This window comes from Papio anubis, chromosome 7, assembly GCF_008728515.1.
Source record: "Papio anubis isolate 15944 chromosome 7, Panubis1.0, whole genome shotgun sequence".
NCBI classification, from domain to species: Eukaryota; Metazoa; Chordata; class Mammalia; order Primates; family Cercopithecidae; genus Papio; species Papio anubis.
The window spans coordinates 33,474,988-33,496,346 of record NC_044982.1 but is presented as its reverse complement, the minus strand read 5'-3'; the positions used below and the strand labels follow the sequence as shown (position 1 = coordinate 33,496,346).

Here is a 21,359-nt window from a genome sequence, read left to right as displayed (position 1 = left end):
TAGGGTACATGTGCACAACAGTGCATGTTTGTTACATATGTATACATGTGCCATGTTGGTGTGCTGCACCCATTAACTCCTCATTTACATTAGGTATATCTCCTAATGCTATCCCTCCCCCCTCCCCCCATATGTATACTCTTGAAACCACCACAACAGTTAAGATAATGAACATGTCCATTACCTCCAGAAGTTTCTTCATGTTTTGTTGTAATCTCTCTTTCTCCTCCGATTCCTCCCCATCCCCAGGCAACCATGTTTTGTCACTGCGCCCAGCCATTTACTGTAATTTTATATAAATAGTATCATACAGGCCTGGCACGGTGGCTCACGCCTGTAATCCCAGCACTTTGGGAGGTCGAGGTGGGTGATCACCTGAGGCCACGAGTTCAAGACCAGCCTGGCCAATGTGAAACCCCTTCACTACTAAAACTACAAAAATTAGCCAGGGGTGGTGGCGTACACCTGTAATCTCAGCTCCTCCAGAGGCTGAGACAGGATTGCTTGAACCCAGGAGGCAGAGGTTGCAGCGAGCTGAGATCGTGCCACTGCACTCCAACCTAAGCAACAGAGTGAGTCTCTGTCTGAAAAAAAACAAAAAAACAAAACAAAAAACTTACAGATTCTTGTCTGGCTTCTTTCTTTCAGCATAATTATTTTGAAATTCGTCAATGTTATATGGTTCCTTTTTATTGCTGAGTCGTATACCACAGTTTTTCATCTATTTATTTGTTGGTAGATATTTGGATTTTCAGTTCTGAAGCATTACAGATAGTGGCTGCTATGGATACTTATGTACAGGTCTTTGTATGGGCATATGCTTTAATTTATCTTGGGCAAATACCTAGGAGTAAAATATGATCCAATACGGTTAGGTGTGTATTTAGCTTTTTTTTCCTGTCTATCTGTCTTATCTATTTTTGAGATGGAGTTTCGCTCTTGTCGCCCAGGCTGGAGTGCAGTGGCGAAGTCTTGGCTCTCTGCAACCTCTGCCTCCTGGTGATTCTCCTGCCTCTGCCTCCTCAGTAGCTGGGATTACAGGTGCCTGCCACCACGCCCAGCTAATTTTTGTATTTTCAGTAGAGACTGGGTTTCTCCATGTTGGCCAGGCTGGTCTTGAACTTCTGATCTCAAGTGATCTGCCTGTCTCAGCCTCCCAAAGTGCTGGAATTACAGGTGTGAGCCACCACACCTGGCCAGTTTTTATTTATATTTTTTATAGAAGATGGAGGCTGTCTATGTTTCATAGGCTGGTCTTGAACTCTAGGCCTCAAGTGATCCTCCCGCCTTGGCTTACCAAAGTGCTGGGATTACAGGCATGAGCCTCTATGCCCAGCCTTATATTTAACCTTTTTAAGGTACTACCAAACAACTCTCCAAACTGGTTGTATAATTTTACGTTTCTACCAGCAGTTCAAGTTCCAGTTCCTCCACATCCTGTCAGTACTTGATACTGTCAGTCTTTTAAATTTTTTAGCTCTTATAAAAGGTATATAGTTATATCTCATTTTGGTTTTAATTTACATTTCTCTATTGAGTAATGATGTTGAGTATGTTTTCATGTGCTTGTCATCCTGATACCTTCTTTGGTGACTTGTCTGTTGAAATCTCTTGCCCATTTAAAAATTGCTTTCTCATTGGATTTTGAGAATTATTTACATAGTCTGGATACAAGTCCTCTGTAATATATATAATTTGCAAATGTTTTCTCCCAGACTGCGGCTTTTCTTTTTATTAACAGTGGTTTTTGAAGGGCAGATTTTTTTTTTTTTTTTTTAAAGAGACAGGGTCTTGCACTGTCACCCAGGCTTGAGTTTGGTGGTGTAATTATAGCTCACTGCAGCCTCAAACTCCTGAGCTCAAAGAATTCTTCTGCCTCATTCTTCCAAATAGCTGGGACTACAGATGTGTGCCACTGCACCCAGCTAATTCAGTTTGTATTTCATTGATTGCGTTTTTGGTGTCACATCTTAAGAAACTTTGGCCTACCTCAAGTTCTCAGGAGTTTTTTCCTACATTTTCTTCTGGAAGCTTTATAGTTTCATGTTTTACATTAGGTCTGTGATCCTTTTCAAGTTGATTATATACATGGTCCAAGGTATGGATCAAAGTTCATTTTTCTGCATATGGATATTCAGTTGTTTCAGCACTGTTTGTTTTAAAAAAACTATTTTCTCCACCGAAGTGCCTTTGTACCTTTGCGAAAATCAGTTGTCCATATGTGTGTCAATCTGTTCCATCAGTCATGGGTCTCGTGGGGAGGCTTCTGGATTTGAAAAACTGAAACTATACTCATTGAACAACTTTATACCCATTGAACAACTCCCTATTTTCCATTTCTCTCAGCCCGTGGCAGTATACTTTCTTTTTCTATAACACTGACTACTTGAGTTTTGTGGGGTTTTTTGTTTTTTGTTTTTTGTTTTTTTTTTTTTGTTTTTTTGTTTTTAAAGACAAGATCTCGCTCTTGTCACCCAGGCTAGAGTACAGTGGCATGATCTTGGCTCATGGTAGCCTTCACCTCCTGGGCTCAAGCGGTCTTCCCACCTCAGTCTCCTGAGTAACTGGAACTACAGGTGCACACCATCATGCGTCACTAATTTTTAAATTTTTTTGTAGAGACGAGTTCTCACCATATTGGCCAGGCTGATCTCAAACTCCTGGGCTCAAGTAATCCTCCCACTTCGGCCTCCCAAAATACTGAGATTATGGGTGTGAGCCATCATGCCCAGCTGGCTAGACAGTTCATATAAGTGGAATCAGACATTATTTCTCTTTTTGTGACTTGCTTATTTTGTTTAGCATAAGGTCCTCAAGGTTCATCTATATTGTGGCATGTGACAAGATTTCCTTTTTAAGGGGTGAGTAATATTCTGTGTTATGTATATACCACATATCTATGAGTAGACATTTGGGTTACTTCCACTTCTTGGCTATACTGAATAATGCTGTGGTGAAAGTGGCTATGCACATACCTGTTTGAGGTCTTGTTTGTAATTCAATTCTTTTTTATGTATACTCATTGGTATATATATATACACATGGGATTGCTGGGTCATATGGTAGTTTTTAATTTTTCGAGGAACCTCCATATTGTTTTCCATGGTGGCTATACCATTTTACATTCCCACCAGCAGTGCATAGTGGTCCCAATTTCTTCACAACTTTACCACCACTTGTTACTTTCTGTTTTTTGGTAGTGGCCATCCTAACAGTTGTAGTATTTTTTTGCATTTTTCTAATGATTAGTGATGTTGAGCATCTTTTTTTCCCCCCATATTACACAGATGTAGAGCTTCTTTTCATATGCTTCTTGACTATTTGTATATCTTCTTTGAAGAAATATCTGTTCAAGTCCTTTGCCCATTTAAAAAATCTGATTATTTGTTTTTTTCCAGTTGTTTAATTGTAGGACTTTTTTTTTTTTTTTTTTTGAGATGGAGTCTTGCTCTGTCACCCATGCTGGAGTGCAGTGGCACGATCTTGGCTTACTGCAAGCTCTGCCTCCCAGGTTTATGCTATTGTAGGACTTTTTAATGTATTCTGGATATTAATCTCTTACCAGATACATGATTTGCAATTTTTTTTTTTTTTTTTTTTTGATACAGGGTTTTACTCTGTCACTCAGGCTGGAGTAAAGTGATGCAATCTGGGCTCACTGCAACTTCCACCTCCCAGGCTCAAGTGATACTCCCACCTCAGCCTCCTGAGTAGCTGGGACTATAGGCACACACCACCACACACAGCTAATTTTTGTATTTTTTGTAGAGACGGAGTTTCACCATGTTGCCCAGACTGGCCTTGAACTCCCGGGCTCAAGCAATCCACCTGCCTTAGCCTCCCGAAGTGCTGGGATTGTAGACCTGAGCCACCACACCCAGCCTGATTTGCAGATATTTTCTCCAGTTCTGTAGGTTGCCTTTTCACTCTGATGACTGCTTCCTGTGGTGTGTAGAAGTTTTAAAACTTGGTGTAGACCCATTTGTCTATTTTTGTTTTTGTTCTTTAATTTCTCTTAGCAATATTTTGTAAATTTTGTACAATATTTTGTAAATTTCTTTTTTTTTTTTTTTTTTTTTTGAGACGGAATCTTGCTCTGTTGCCCAGGCTGGAGTGCAGTGGCCGGATCTCAGCTCACTGCAAGCTCCGCCTCTCGGGTTCAGGCCATTCTCCTGCCTCAGCCTCCCGATTAGCTGGGACTAACAGGCGCCCGCCGCCTCACCCGGCTAGTTTTTTGTATTTTTTAGTAGAGACGGGGTTTCACCGTTTTAACCAGGATGGTCTCGATCTCCTGACCTCGTGATCCGCCCGTCTCAGCCTCCCAAAGTGCTGGGATTACAGGCTTGAGCCACCGCGCCCGGCCTGTAAATTTCATTGTACCGGATATTTGGGGATCTGTAAGACTACCCCCAGGTTCAGTAATTTGCTAGAAAGACTCAACTCAGAAAAGGTTTTATACTCAAATTGTAGTTTAATACATTGAAATGATACAGATTAGCAACAGAAAAAGACACATAAGGCAGGGTCCAGGAGACACCACCAGGCACAAGCAGTCAATAGTCCTCTCCCAGTGGAGTTGTGCACACAGTGCTTAATTTTTCCAGCAACAGTGTATGACAACACACGTGGAATATTGGCAACCTGGGAAGCTCGCTGAGCCGTGGTGTCCGGGTCACACGTGGCTGACCTCAGTTCTCTGGCTTCTTCAGAGGCCAAGCTGATACTGTGTGACTCAAGGCCCTCACCATAGATCACATTGTTAGCAGAAACTTGTTGGCATGACCCAGTGCCTCATGTAAACAAGGGAAATTGTTTTTCTTTTTAATTAATTTAATTTTTGTTTTTTAAGATGGAATCTCACTCTGTCACCAGGCTAGAGTGCAGTGGTGTGATCTGAGCTCACAGCAAACTTTGCCTCCCAGGTTCAAGCGATTCTCATGCCTCAGTCTCCCCAGTAGCTGGAATTAAGGCATGCACCACCACACCCGGCTAATTTTTGTATTTTTAGTAGAGCTGGGGTTTCACCGTGTTGGTCAGGCTGGTCTTAAACTCCTGACCTCAAGTGGTCCACTCGCCTCAGCCTCCCAAAGTGCTGGAATTACAGGGATGAGCCACTGCACCCACCCAGGAAGTCTTAACAGGCCGGATAGTCTAAGGGTTTAGAGATTGTCTTCCAGGAGCTGGGAAGGGAAAGAATCCTTTTTTGGCCTGTGCAGAGTTTGAACAACCTTGATGTGCTGAGTTACTCCCTTTACGTATAGCGGGCCTTGTACATCTTTTCATCCTTCAGGTTTCAGGTCATGTTGTGGTACTTCCTCAGCCAGGTATTTTCTGGCCATATTATTTAAAAGTAGTCCCATACCAGGTGTTTTTTTTATCACATCACCTTGTTTATTCCTTTTTTTTTTTTTTTTTTTTTTTTTTAACTTCCTTGTGGAGCTGGGCTAGCCCATAGGCAGTACACTGAGAGCAGCCTGTTTATTCCTTTTATAGTACTATCCCACTGTGTAATTATCCTGTTTATTGTCTGTCTCCCTCTGCTTGAAAGCAGTTCATGAGAGCCAGGAACCTTATCTGTTTGCTCCCTGTTGTATCCCTGGCACTGCACCTAGCACAGTGTCTGGCACATAGCTGGCACTTACCTTTTTTAGGGGGGACAGTTCCCAGTGAAAACTAGAAAAATCGCTAGACAAATTTTAAAAGAGCTGTAACACTTATTTTTAAAATTAATTAATAATTAGTGATTAGAAATTAAGACCGGGCAGAGTGGTTCACGCCTGTAATCCCAGCACTTTGGGAGGTCAGGGGTGGGCGGATTACCTGAGGTCAGGAGTTTGAGACCAGCCTGGCTAACATGGTGAAACCCTGTTTCTACTTAAAAAAAAAACAAAAAAAAAACAAACAAAAAAATTAACCAGGTGTGGTGATACGCGCCTGTAATCCCAGCTACTTGGGAGACTGAGGCAGGAGAATCACTTGAACCTGGGAAGCCGAGGTTGCAGTGAGCCGAGATCGCACCACTGCACTCCAGCCTGGGCAACAAGAGCAAAACTCCATCTCAAAAAAAAAAAAGTTAAAGTCAAATAGAAAAAGGACATAGATGAAAAAGCACTCAACTGTCCTGATAATAAGAGAAATAGATATTAAAATTATGCCAAGATTCCATATTTCTCCCATCAGATTGGTAAAAATCTAAGCACTTGCTAACATAAGGTGTTAGCAACAGTGTGGTGAAGTAGGCAATCTCTTGCATTGCTGAGTCTCTAAATTGGTGTAATCCATAGGGAGGGCAATTTGACATGCTCTGTCTGTCTCTCTTTCTCTTTCTCATACCTGCAGTCCCAGCTGCTCAGGAGGCTGAGGTGGGAGGATTGCTTGACCTTGGGAGGTCAAGACTGTGGTAAGCTGTGACTGTGCCACTGCACTCCAGCCTAGTGACAGAGAATCTATCTCAAAAATAAGAAGAATGAGGATATTCTTTATGTACTGATGTGTAGAAAAATCTCTTAAGATACATAGTTAAGTGGAGAAAACAAAATGCTGCATGGTACATTTACTGTACTACCATTTGTGTGAAAAGGGGGAGTAAGAGTATGTGTTTGTATTTGCTTGCATATGTAGAAAGAAACTTTGAAAGGATTCACAGGAGAAAATAACAGTAGTAAGCAGGGGGATTAGGAAACTAGGTATATATTAAGAGGGAGATTTTATACTCTATACCTTTTAATACTTTCTTTGAAACCACGTGAATGTTTCACCTGTGTATTTATTTATTTTATTTTTAATTTTTGCTTTACCTGCTTTTAACAAATAAATTGTACTTTTTTTGAAGAGCCCTGTTTTTCCTTTCGGTTATTATCTGTAGATTCTTATGTCATATTTTACTTTAATAGCACATTTAAACAGAATACAGTCTTTAAATGGAAGCTGACAATTTATTTCCCTGGAGAATTTTTGAAGTACAATAACATTTGATTGATTGAACTTTATTTAGTAAGAATTCTTAGCACACTCCCTCCCAGGCACACCTACATGGTGCTTCATTTTCAGTGAACTACAAATCTCTGAAACCCAAAACTCCAATCTAAAAGTACAAGACGGCTGGACTCGATGGCTCATGCCTGTAATCCCAGCACTTTGGGAGGATTTCTTGAGCCTAGAAGTTCAAGACCAGCTTGGGCAACATGGTGAAGCTTTGTCTCTACAAAAAATTAGCCAGGCTTCACAAACAGTCTTTTAGGAATCATTCATTAATTAACTCAACAAATATTTATTGAGTACAGGAGACACTAGAGATCCAGCAAAGATCAAGAACTTGTGCTGTCCTTGGAGAAAATTTATATTCGAAGGAGATAAAGATGAATAATCAAGTAACAAACAGGAGCTACATCAAATGATCACAAGTACGATTCAGAGAATTAAAACCAGCAGATCAATGTAGAGAAAGGGTTCCTTACATTCGATAGTCAGGAAATTCTCTCTCTACCAGGAGGGAACTGAGTGACAAGGAACAGTCAGGTGGGAGAAGGACATTCCAGATGAACCAGCCCTGAGTGGGGAACTAGAAGGCCAGTTTGAGAAAAGGACTGGAGAGAGGAGGAACAGTCTGTGGTCAGAGCAAGGAACAAACCATTTTAGACTTCACGAGCCTAAGAAGTTTTGATTCTGTTATGAGCATGACAAGAAGCCATGTAATCGAGTTTTAAAGGAATGACATGATCTCATTTTGTTTAAAAAAAAAAAATCATCCTGGCTATAGTGTGGAGAATGGACTAGGGGAGCATAAAAGCAGAAAGACCAAATTAGAAGCCTATTAACAGTAATCCAAATGACAGGTAATAGTGGTTTGAACCACAAAGATTGTGGACATAGAAAGAAGTAGATAGGTCCAGGAGGTGTTTTGGAGGTATTCTGGCAGAATTTGCGGGCTAACTAGACAGAGGTACTAAGGAAGAGAAAGAAAGAAAGAATAATTCGTAGATTTGGGACTTCCTAGAAACTGGGAGAATGGTACTGCTGTTTACTGAGATAAATGGAGAAGACAGAGGAGAAGCTTAGAATAGAGTTCTGGGAGAGGTCAGAGATGGAGATCAACATTTGGGAAACAGATTTTTCTAATTCCATAGTGCCTATGATTTTCTGTTGATAGACTAAAAATGTCTGGAATTTTTTTTTTTTTTGAGACGGAGTCTCGCTGTGTCTCCCAGGCTGGAGTGCAGTGGCGTGATCTCGGCTCACTGCAAGCTCCGCCTCCCGGGTTCACGCCATTCTCCCGCCTCGGCCTCCCAAAGTGCTGGGATTACAGGCTTGAGCCACCGCGCCCGGCCTAAAATGTCTGGAATTTTATATGCAGTTTCATCTGGACTGTACCCTAAGAGGAGATCAGTTATACCTTGGCACCTGCTAGTAGCCATAGGAATGTTTATATGTAGAATAAATGGTAAAACTACTGAATGCTTAATATGTGCCAGACACCATGAGATATGTCTTTCAAGTATTATCCCAGTAGAATTTACAACTCTATCAGGAGATAACTTTTTTCTCACCATTTTACAGATGAAGACATTGAAGTTCAAAGAGGTTAAATAACTTGCCCCAAATCACACTATATAGAAGAGAAATCCAAATCCTGGTAGTCTGACCCCAGAACTTGGGCTAATTACCACTATATAATACAGTGTCACTGGGGTAAACCCAAGATATGATAACATAAGTTAGAGACTTTTAAATTCCAAATTTCACACACTATGATTTCACCCATAAAATATAGTGATTCAGCCACAGTCTTCTGATTAATTGGAGTACCCTATAAAATACTTTAGGAACTTGCTTCTTTTATTTTCATATATATATGTTCGTTCGTAAATTAAATCTGGACAGCCAATGAATCTGCCATTTTTGTCTGTAACCAACACTTCTGTCACCAAATTGTACTTTTTTTTGTTTTTTTTTTTTTTTGAGACGGAATCTCATTCTGTCACCCAGGCTGGAGTGCAGTGGCACAATCTTGGCTTACTGCAACCTCTGCCTCCTGGGTTCAAGCGATTCGCCTGCCTCAGCCTCCCAAGTAGCTGGGATTACAGGTGCCCACCACCACGTTGGCTAATTTTTATATTTTTAATAGAGACAAGGTTTCACCATGTTGGCCAGGCTGGTCTTGAATTCCTGACCTCAGGTGATCCGCCTGCCTCAGCCTCCCAGAGTGCTGGGGTTACAGGCATGAGCCACCACGCCCAGCCCAAATTGTACTTTTTTAAAATAAAGAAATTAAAACAGTATCTTTTTCCTTAAAGATGGTGTCTCACTACATTCCCTGGGCTGCACTTGACTATAGGTGTGTGCCACCATTCCTGAAAACAAAATCAGTTTTGAAAGTAGTATCTGGGCTGGGCATGGTGGCTCACACCTTTAATCCCAGCACTTTGGGAGGCTGAGGCGAGCAGATCACCTGAGGTCAGGAGTTCAAGACCAGCCTGACCAACATGGATAAGACCCCGTCTCTACTAAAAATACAAAAAATTAGCCGGGTGTGGTGGTGCATGCCTGTATATCCTAGCTACTCAGGAGGCTGAGGCAGGAGAATTGCTTGAACCCAGGAAGCAGAGGTTGTGGTGAGCCGAGATCGTGCCATTGCACTCCAGTCTGGGCAACAAGAGCAAAACTCCATTTAAAAAAAAAAAAGGTGGTATCTGACCAGGCGCACTGGCTCATGCCCGTAATCCCAGCATTTTGTGAGGCCGAGGTGGGTGGATCATGAGGTCAGGAGTTCGAGACCAGCCTGGCCAGCATGGTGAAACTCTGTCTCTACTAAAATACAAAAATTAGCCGGCGCAGTGGCGGATGCCTGTAATCCCAGCTACTCGGGAGGCTGAGGCAGGAGAATCGCTTGAACCTGGGAGGCAGAGGTTGCAGTGAACCGAGATTGTGCCACTGCACTCTAGCCTGGGTGACAGAGCAAGACTCTGTCTCGGAAAGAAGAAAAAAAAAAAAGTGTCCATGGCTGGGCACAGTGGCTCACGCATGTAATCCTAGCACTTCAGGAGGCAGAGGTGGGTGAATCACTTGAGGCCAGGAGTTTGAGACCAGCCTGGCCAACATAGTGAAACTCTGTCTCTACTAAAAATACAAAAATTAGCCGGGTGTTGTGGCGCACACCTGTAATCCCAGCTCCTCGGGAGGCTGAGGCACGAGAATCGCTTGAACCTGGGAGGCAGAGGTTTCAGTGAGCCAAGATTGTGCCACTACTAGGCGACTGAATGAGACTCTGTCTCCAAAATAATAATAATAGTAAATAATAATAAAAGTAGTGTCCAACATACTACAAAGAGGAAGGGTTTGTGAATGTGTATATTACTGTTAAGTTAAACAGTGTTCTAGTATCCATCTCATTATCAGCCTTGGGCAGGGCAGGGCAGGGCAGGGCAGGGCAGGGTTGAGTTGGCTAATGTTCATTATAAACCAGATCATCCGGTTGGGGACCGTGAATGAGCATATGATTGCCCCTTTCATGCTAGACTTAGCTAATTAAACTGTTCATATGACCTAAACTGATGGCTGTGGTGCCATAGAAAGAAAATAAGTTTTGAGGCAAGAGACTTTAGTTTGATTCCTACCTCTGCTGTTTTCTGGTTGTGAGATTTTGGATCAGTTGCTTTTGTGTTCATTTACCAAAACTTCTCCAGACAAAAAGAATAAGTAAGATAATGTGACAGTGCCTTGTAAATATCAAATACTATATAGAGATAGCTATTATTACTTGTATGTTTATTGTGAACATTAATCAGCCAATCAGGTTGTTCAGACTTGTACTGCTGAACATCAATTGCAGATATAACTGTCTTGGCAGATGACTTAGTCACCTCCTTCTGTGGAAGAATAAAAGTATGAATTCTCAATTCTCCTGCTTCTTGCTGTCTATCACACTATGTTCTGGTCTCTTTGGCCTCACCTTTTGTATAACCATTTCCATTCTACTGGGCTTTAGCCACTCTGGTGACTTGTGTTCAGCAAAAATAATCTTTCTTGATGGGTGGTATAGATATTTCTACCTTTTATGCTTTAGAATAGTTTCCTTTCCATTTCTCGTAGGGATTGGGTCTTCATAACTGTTTGAAGAGAAATCCTGACTTCCAGACTGAAGGAGAGGGCACCATGCCTTTATATCGCCAGCCTCTGTCTTTTTTTTGTTCCCCTCTGTCTTAGTTCATTTTGTATTGCTATAACAGAATACCGCAGACTGGGTGATTTATTTATTTATTTATTTATTTATTTGTTTTCTTCTTTTTTGTATCTTTTATTTATTTATTTTTTATCTTTTTGAGACTGGGTGATTTATAAAGAAAAGAAATTTATTCAACTCATGGTTCTTGAGGCTGGAAAGTCCAAGAGTATATGGTACCAGCACCTGAGGAGGATTATCCCTTGGTGGATAGGCAGAAGGGCAAGAGAGAGCTTGCTTTTGTAACAAAGTCACTCCCACGATAACTAACGTGCTCCTGCGATAGCGACATAACAGGTTCAGTATCCCTGATTTGAAAGTCTGAAATTCAAAGTGCTCCCAAATCCGAACCTTTCTGAGTACCAGTGTGATGCTCAAAGGCAATGCTTATTGGAGCGTTTTAGATTTTGGATTTTTAGATTTGGTATGTTCAACCTGTAAGTATAATGGAAATACTCAAAAATGCAAAATCTGAAACACTTCTGGTCCCAAACCTTTCAGATAAAGGATACTGAACCTGTAATCCATTCATGAAGGCAGAGTCCTCATGACCCAGTCACTTCCTAAAGGCCTCACCTCTTGATACCACCACAATGGCAACCAAGTTTCCAGTACATGAACTTTCCAGGGGAACATTCAAACTATAGCACCCTCCTTTATCCCTTACCCTATTCCATTAGTTTTAATACCCACTTTGTCTCTTCCTCTAGTCTTCAGTCTACGCTTTGACGTGATAGGTATGCTCAAGTTTCTAGGAGCTCTAAAATAACCTTTTCTGGTTTTGTCTTCCTTTCCAGTGGGGTTGGATAAAATAACTTTTTCAAGTTAAATCCCTCTCTATTGCAAGCCTCTTCCACCTTTTTTTTTTTTTTGCTTCGAAGAATGATTGCTTTTACCTTCTCAATTCTCAATCATTTTCCAGCCCATTGTGATTTAGGACATTGATACAGAAGGGCTGGGCTCCCAGCTAAATTCCACTCTTAAACCTGGAACTGCAGCCCTAAGTGAAAACAGCTGACCCCATTTTTCCCCACCCAAATGTTGCCTCTTTGGCCTGCCATGCCCCTATCCTGTGCCCATAAAAATATTTCAGCTGGGCTGGGCACAGTGGCTCACTCCTATAATCCCAGCACTTTGGGAGACTGAGGCAGGTGGATCAGCTGAGGTCAGGAGTTGAAGACCAGCCTGGCCAACATGGCAAAACCCTATCTCTACTAAAAATACAAAAATTAGTTGGGCGTGGTGCTGGGCACCATAATCCCAGCTACTTGGGAGGATGAGGCAGGAGAATTGCTTGAACCCAGGCAGCGGAGCTTATAGTGAGCCCAGATTGTGCCAGTGCACTCCAGCCTGGGCAACAGAGCGAGACTCTGTCTCAAAAAAAAAAAAAAAAAAAAAAGATTTCAGCAGCTGGCAGAACAATACAAGCAGCTGACGTCAGGGATATAAATGGCTGAGTGTTGGACATACAAGCGACTGATTGTCAGAAATACAAGCAACTGAGCGTTGGTGATATAAGTGGCTGAGCAGTGAGCAGAAAAGCAGCTGAGCGTTGGAGACTATGGATGGATGTGGCTAACTTCAGGTGGTGCAGCTTTGGAGAATAGGCCCAGCCAGAGATGGCCTGGCTTCAGGAAAGATCACCTTCTTCCCATGCCATCCCCTTTTCAACTCTCTATCCTACTGAGAACCACTTCCATCGCGCAGTAAAATCTGCATACACTACCCTTCGATCTGTTCGTGTGACCTGATTATTCCTGGACACTGGAAGAGAACCTGGGTGCCAAGAGGAGAGAGCAGGGGCTGCCACCCTGACCCTCCACTGAGCTGGCTGGCCCTTGGCCATCCCTGAATGGCAGAGTTGAAGGAGCATTGATTGTAACACACTTGGATGCTGCTGCGGGCCTGCACAGAGCCTGCTCCTGCCAGAGAGGAGCAACCGGCTGGTTCCTGCATTCGTTTGCTCTGGTTCCCACACTCACTCACTCGCTTGCACACTTCCTCTTGCAAGGGGTTTGAGTGTGTGGTGGCCGAGTAAACGAGCCACGCTTTGAGCCATGAGGGGGTCAAGGGAGTTATCCCGTCTCATCTCAACCCGACTTCCCTCTTCACTGTTTTACTTTTGTAAAACCCTTGATGAACTTCCCATTGCCAGTTCAGGGTCTTTTTAGCTCTCATCCTGCCATACTGTTGATGACACCTCTTTGATTTGTGCTCCACTTTTGGCTTCTGTGTTATATTGATTCCTGAGTTTTCTTCCCTCTCCTCTATTCTCTTAATCTCATTTTCTGGTTTTCTCCCATCACCTGCTGGTTAAGCTTAGGGGTTATTTACACTTCTCTCCTTGGTCATCTTTTTACTGTATTTTTCCCTCCACAGCTATTTCATCCATTTCTGAGGCCTGAGATTTCATCCATTTCTGAGGCTATAGAGACCATTGACTTCCTCTGACCCTTCTGAGCTTGAAAGTCCTATTGGTAACTGCCATTGGACTTGACTGCCTGGTTACATCTCTAACTAAAGTACTTCTGTCTTCCAGTCTGCTTATCTTACTGTGTTCCATATCTCTACCAATGCTAGTTCCTTATGCTAGAAATCTCATTCATTGCCACTCAGTCAAGTTTGCTAAAAATGAAACAGCTGATTATGTCACTTCTTTGACCTTACCACTTTTTTTTTTTTTTTTTTTTTTTTTTTGTGAGCCTTGCTTTGTCACCCAGGCTGGAATGTAGTGGCATAATCTCTGCTAACTGCAGCCTCCACCTCCCAGGTTCAGGTGATTCTCCTACCTTAGCCTCATGAGTAGCTGAGATTACAGGCATGTGCCACCATGCCCGACTAATTTTTATATTTTTAGTAGAGACGGGGTTTCACCATGTTGGCCAGGCTGGTGTGAAACTCCTGACCTCAAGTGATCCGCCCACCTTGGCCTCCCAAAGTGCTGGGATTTCAGGCGCCCGGCCTGTTACTTCTTGATTATATGCTAAACAAGGGATGGATTACTCATGAGTTTTCTGGGAAAGAGGTGGACAATTCCCGGAACTAAGGATCCCTCCCCTTTTTAGACCATACAAGGTAACTTCTGGACTTTGCCATGGCATCTGTAAACTGTCATGGTGCCGGCAGGGAGTGTCTTTTAGCATGCTAATGTATTATAATTAGCGTATAGTGAGCAGTGAGGATGACCAGAGGTCACTCTGCTCACCATCTTGGTTTTGGTGGGTTTTGGTCAGCTTCTTTATTACAACCTGTTTTATCAGCAAGGTCTTTATGGGCTGTATCTTGTGCTGACTTCCAATCTCATCCCGTAACTAAGAGTACCTAACCTCCTGCGAATGCAGTCCAGTAGGTCTCGGCCTTATTTTACCCAGCCCCTATTCAAGATAGAGTTGCTCTGGTCCAAATGCCTCTGACACAAGGATTTTAAAGTCTTATTAATTAGGGTAAGAGAGTTCCTTGCGTAAGTGGTCTGAATCACAGAAAGCTGAATTTTAAAAAGGTGCTTGGAGCTGCAGCCAGTAAACAAGGTTTAATGCAGGTGTCAGTCTTTAAGCTACATCTCAAAGGATAAGTACAATTGTATTTTGTTGGGATGAACAGAGAGAATGGAGCAAGCCAAGACCCAGGTAAAAGAGAGGACCTGAGTGCCTTCAGTGAACAGTGATAGATAATCTAGACTTTTAAACTGCATACTTCCTGTAAATAGTTTTTTCTTGCTTCAGGTTTTTAGAACTCATGTAGTGACGGGTCTGTTGTTAATCCCAGGTCTAACCATTACCTTGATTCTGCTGAGAATCTGATTTACTGAAAACGTTTTTCTTGTACTTATAGAATGACAATAGAGAACGGCAGGAGCACAACGACAGGCGGAGCCTTGGCCACCCTGAGCCATTATCTAATGGACGACCCCAGGGTAACTCTCGGCAGGTGGTGGAGCAAGATGAAGAAGAAGATGAGGAGCTGACATTGAAATATGGCGCCAAACATGTGATCATGCTCTTTGTCCCCGTGACTCTCTGCATGGTGGTGGTGGTGGCTACCATCAAGTCAGTCAGCTTTTATACCCGGAAGGATGGGCAGCTGTACGTATAAGTTTTGTTTTGTTATTCTCAAAGCCAGTGTGGCTTTTCTTTACAGCATATCATCATCACCTTGAAGGCCTCTGCATTGGAGGGGCGGGACTTAGCTAGAGAGTCCATCCTCTGTGATGGTCAGGAGCAGTTGAGAGAGCAAGGGGTTATTACTTGATGTTTTAAGTGGAGAAAAGGAACACTGCAGAAGTATGTTTCCTGTATGGTGTTACTGGATAGGACTGAAGTTAGGCTGAATTGAACACATAAATTCTTTTCCACCTCAGGGCCATTGGGCGCCCATTACTTTTCTGCCTAGAGTATTCTTTCCTTTTCTGACTTTGGTGGGTTAAATTCCTGTCATCCCTCTCCTCTTGGTGTTATGTATAAAGTTTCGGTGCCGCAAAAGAAATAGCACTAGAATATAAAATTTTCCTTTTAATTCTCAGCAAGGCAAGTTACTTCTCTATAGAAGGGTGCGCCCTTACAGATGGAACAATGGCAAGCGCACATTTGGACAAGGGAGGGGAAGGGGTTCTTACCCTGACACACGTGGTCCCTGCTGCTATGTTGTTCCCCTATTGGCTAGGGTTAGACCGCACAGGCTAAACTAATTCCAATTGGCTAATTTAAAGAGAATGATGGGGTGAGTGCTTTGGCAGGAGTCAGGGCAGGGCAGGTAGCAGGTAATTGGAATGAGGATGGAGCAGGTGATCAGAATGAGGGTGGAGTAGGTGATCAAAAAAGGTTGCTTTACAAGGAAGTTAAGTTTAAAAGTAGAAGGCAAATAATTGAACATACATATTGTTTGAAATTTAGAACTCACATCTAACATTGACTTAAATGTTAAATCCTCAAAGATAACATTCCTGTTTCTCCTAACACGATTAGGTCCTTCTTGGTATCTTTTCTCATAGCAACTTGTTCTTTCTCATTTGTCACAATTTGCAAATATATATTTATTTACATTATTTATTTAATGCCTGATTTCCTTCTTTATTGCAAGGCCTGTGAGGGTACTGTGTCTCCGGGGTGAGGTGTATAATAAATGGCCAAACAAATCGTTAATTGGAAGGATGGATAACTAATTCAAGCCAGCACCCTCTAGACTCTTGGGGAGCTGTCGTGTGGATTCCCCGGTGCTGCTGATGTCAGCCCTTGGCCTCCAAGAAAAATACTTGATTCAAATGTCATCTAGTTCCATCTCTAGGACTCTCATGGGGCCCAAAGAAGAGTTGTAATTGAGTTTTAGAATTTGAAGTTGTGAAGTGTCTGAAAAACTACATGGTGTTCTGAAAACCAAACTTTTAGCCTTTTGGTAGAGCATCTGAGACAGCAGATGAAGGGCAGGGGTTAGAACTAGAAGGATTGAACAATATTATCCGTATAGGTTAGGGTTAGGTTTGGCAACATATTATAGAACAAACATTGGCAAGCTACAGCCACAGGCCAGATCTGCCTGCTAGCTTTCCACAAAGGTGTAATAACAAAGTTATTCACAAACTTGTGAATAAACTTTCTTTGGAACATGACCATGCTCCTTGGTTTATACATTGTCTGTGGCTGCTTTCACACTACAGTAGCACAGCTGAGTGGTTGCCCTGGAGACCATATGGTCCACAGAGCTTAAAATATTCACTATCTGACTTTTTATAGAAATGTTTCTGACTTTGTTAATAGAAAATCAAAACAACTGGTTTAAATAATGCACATACTTTCTCTCTCGTAGAGTAGTGCAGAGGTAGGCAGTCCAGATTAGTACAGTGGCTTCACATTCATCAAGGACTCAATCTCCTTCTTTCTTCTTTAGCTTCTAACCTCTAGGTTACTTCAGGGTCCACGCTGGAGCGCTAGCCTTCATTCTGACAGTAGGAAGGAGTAGGGGAGAAAAGAACATAGGACATGTCAGCAGAATTCACTCCTTTCTTAGAAGTTCCATACACAACACATCTCCCTAAAAGTCATTGCCATTACTTGTTCTCATAGCTATTCATAAATATAAGGGAGTCAGAAGTAAAGTCTTTTTGGCTGGGAATATTGGCACCTGGAATAAAAATGTTTTTCTGTGAATGAGAAACAAGAAGAAGATGGATATGTGACATTATCTTAAGACAACTCCAGTTGCAATTACTCTACAGATGAGAGGCATTAATTATAAGCCATATTACCTTTCTTCTGACAACTACTTGTCAGCCCACATGGTTTCTGTGGCAGAATCTGGTTCTATAACAAGTTCCTAATAAGCTGTAGCCAAAAAACATTTGATGAGGTATTATAATTATTTCAATATAAAGCACCCACTAGATGGAGCCAGTGTCTGGTTCATATGTAAGTCCTTTCCATATGTTAGATACTTTCTTTGAAGCAATTATTTTAGAGTGTAGCTGTTTTTCTCAGGTGAAAAATTCTTAGCTAGATTGGTGAGTTGGGGAAAAGTGACTTATAAGATATGAATTGAATCGAGAAAAAGAAAATTCTGTATTGGAGGTGGTAATGTGGTTGGGGATCTCCATTAACACTTACCTAGGGCTTTTGTGTTTGTTTTATTGTAGAATCTATACCCCATTCACAGAAGATACCGAGACTGTGGGCCAGAGGGCCCTGCACTCAATTCTGAATGCGGCCATCATGATCAGTGTCATTGTTGTCATGACTATCCTCCTGGTGGTTCTGTATAAATACAGGTGCTATAAGGTGAGCATGAGACACAGATCTTTGCTTTCCACCCTGTTCTTATGGTTGGGTATTCCTGTCACAGTAACTTAACTGATCTAGGAAAGAAAAAATGTTTTGTCTTCTAGAGCTAAGTTAGTTTTTAGTTTTGTTCCTCTTCACTGTGGAACATTCAAAAAATACAAAAAGGAAGCCAGGTGCATGTGTAATGCCAGGCTCAGAGGCTGAGGCAGGAGGATCGCTTGGGCCCAGGAGTTCACAATCAGCTTGGGCAACATAGCAAGAGCCTGTCTGTATTAAAGAAAACAAAAAACAAATATTGGAAGTATTTTATATGCATGGAATATATATGTCATGAAAAAAGTAGTGTAAAATATATATATTATGATTAATTATCAAGAGTTAGTGATAATTCATATTATTTTGGATTTCAATGCCTTTTTAGGCCATTGTCTCAAACAGTAAAACCAGAAAACAAAAAAGGTGTAACTGAAAAATAAACATTTTCATATAATAGCACAATCTAAGTGGGTTTTTGTTTGTTTGTTTGTTTGTTGAAACAGGGCTTTGCCCTGTCACCCAGCCTGGAGTGAAGTGCAGTGGCGCGATTTCGGCTCACTGCAGCCTCAACCCACCAGTTTCAAGCGATTCTCCTGCCTCTGCCTCCCCATTAGCTGGAATTACAGGCGCCCACCACCACACTCAGCTAATTTTTGTATTTTTAGTAGAGACGGGGTTTCACCATGTTGGCCAGGCTGGTCTCAAACTCCTGGCCTCAAGTGAACTTCCCGCCTTGGTCTTCCAAAGTGCTGGGATTACAGGTATGAGCCACTGCGCCTGGCCCTAAGTGGTTTTAATATTTTGATTGACAGTATACTGAAGAAATACACTCTAAGACCTTTGTGAATCTCCTCATTCACAAATAACACTATAGGATATAATGGTCCCTATAAAATACGATATAACTAAAATCAGATTTTCATGTTAGAGTACAGAACAATAAAGCCATGTTCAGATGCTGGTATTAAACTCACTGGTGACTGGTCACACCTTGCCTAAACTGGTAGCCATCATGCACCCCCTCACCATCTCTACCGTATTACTTCATTCCTCGGAAAGTGGGGCGCTGGGAGGTTGTACAGGAAAGACACAGACACACCCTTCTCAGCCTCTCCTCCCCTAGCTCGCTCTTTTGCCAAGTGGCCTACTGCTGAGTTTCAGCCAACTAGCACGTTTCAGACTCATACCTTAGAAAAAGTTACACATTATCACAAGTCATGCACCTTTTAAGATCATTTTCAAATAATAGAAATTATAAATGTTCAGCCAGACATGGTGGCTCATGCCTGTAATTCCAGCACTTTGGGAGGCCAAGGCAGGAGGATTGCTTGAGGTCAGGAGTTTTTTTGTTGTTGTTGTTTTCCTCCCGAGACAAAGTCTCGCTCTTGTCCCACAGGCTGGAGTGCGATGGTTCGATCTTGGCTCACTGCAAGTTCTGCCTCCCGGGTTCAAGCCATTCTGCTGCCTCAGCCCCCTGAGTAGCTGGGATTACAGGCACCTGCCACCACGCCCGACTAATTTTTGTATTTTTGGTAGAGACTGGTTTTTATCATGTTGGCCATGGTTGGTCTAGAACTGCTGATCTCAGGTGATCCACCCGCCTCGGCCTTGCAAGTGCTGGGATTATAGGTGTGAGCCACTGTGCCCGGCCGAGGTCAGGGGTTTGAGACCAGCCTGAGCAACGTAGTGAGACCTGTCTCTACCAAAAAAAAAAAAAAATTAACTTTCCAAATGTTGGAATCTACTCTGTTTCTTTCTAGTATTTATTTCTGTATACTTTTCTAACATGGTTAAAATGTATAATCAGTATGTGTCCTTTTACTTTGGTGTGAGCATTTTTTCTATTATAAATTCTTAGAAAATATTTCTATGGCTATGAGATATTTGACTCAAGTACCTTATAGTTTACTTCTCAAATGTCCCTGATGTTGCACATTTGTTTCTAGTGTTTCACTATTTTAAAAAACAGTAATGTCTGTCTTTATGCCTAGAGCTTTTTCAGTTTTTCAAATTATTTCCTTTGGGTAAAATCCTAGAAGTAGAATTTCTGGGGCAAATTATCTACGTATTTGTAACTCTCTTGGGATACAAAATCCCATTTTCAAAAAGCTTATATCAGTTTGTACTTAACACCGGTAGTGAATGAGAGTATCTCTTATACTCCACCAGTGCTGAATTTCTTTTTTTAAACTATGTGCTGGTTTTTATAGGTAAAGAAAATGTCTTAATTTGCATTTAGTTGGTTACTAGTAATATCAATACCTTTCAGTGCTTGTAAACTTTAAAATTATACAGAGTTTAACCTTGCTTGTTGAACATTTGAGTGAGTGGAAGTGTTAAGTGATAGCCGTCTGTATAATCTGTTAGTAATGTATGGATACCATTAAAGATGACAGGTATGCGTGATGATGACAGATTGTTACCAACACTCAGAAGGCCAAAAAGCAAGTGATATAAACCCATGCTGGGAAGCATTTGCCTCCCCCACTTTAAAAATGCTAGTTTCTTAATTCCTTTTCTTTATCCCTTTTTCACCATATATATTTTGTCTGCATGTGTTTACTTGCCTTTGGTTTTTCTTTAGTAGACTGATCTTGTGACTTTTACCAGGATCCCATTATACTTTTGTTCTTCTGTTTATTTCTCAGATTTTATTGGAGGGTGGAATTCTACTTTTTCTTTCTTATAATTTAGAATTTACATACAGATTTCCTGCCTTTCCCTTACAAAATACCTTTGTAATTGGATAGGTGGAGCTCTGGACTCAGAGTTCTTTCTCCTAGTAATCTTAGGAAATTATTTAATTTTTCTGTATTTTCATATTTTCACACATAAAAGAGAAAGCACCATCTCTAAGCTACCTCTTCTTTTCTCTGTTTTAAGCATGTATGGGTTTTCCCAGTCTTGGGCAGTGACATGTACAGGACAAGTATCGCTTTACATCCGCCTTGTTTAATGTAAATACGAACTTTTTGAGGTAACCCCTACTATTATCCCAGTTTTATGGATGAGGCACTGAGGCAGGGGTCACACAGCTAGTGTGGGTCAGAACCTAATGGGTCAGAATGGATATTTGAGTACAGAGTTTGGCCTGGATTGACACACATAGCTATTACATAAGATTCCTCTCACATTCAGTCCTCAGCTCCCTGAAGTGTGGGTTCTCTTTTCATGCCTCCATGGAAACTGCGTATCATGTGGTTACCAGTTTTTCCTTTGGTCGTATCTGCTGATGTTTTTGAACCTGATTTTTCTGGACCTTGTTGCCATTTGACTTATTTATTGCCTCCCGCTTCACATTGATTCTGGCTTTTGCTTTTCTTCCTACTTTGGTCCTC

General features: G+C 41.7%; 1 protein-coding gene and 1 non-coding gene across 5 annotated transcripts in view; one reads left to right on the top strand and one right to left on the bottom strand.

Moving 5' to 3' along the window:
- The window catches only part of PSEN1 (presenilin 1), a 76,635-nt gene that overhangs the window by 17,902 nt on the left and 37,374 nt on the right, over window positions 1–21,359 (top strand). For all 4 annotated transcript variants that reach the window (XM_031668009.1, XM_031668006.1, XM_031668007.1 and 1 more), the window contains exons 4-5: window positions 15,050–15,300; window positions 17,841–17,982. In XM_031668009.1, coding sequence (XP_031523869.1) covers window positions 15,050–15,300; window positions 17,841–17,982 — 393 coding nt within the window. The remainder of the gene's footprint in view (window positions 1–15,049; window positions 15,301–17,840; window positions 17,983–21,359) is intronic.
- Window positions 5,653–5,716, bottom strand: LOC116276060. Its single transcript, XR_004185507.1, has one exon. It is a non-coding gene; the product is annotated as a U7 small nuclear RNA (small nuclear RNA).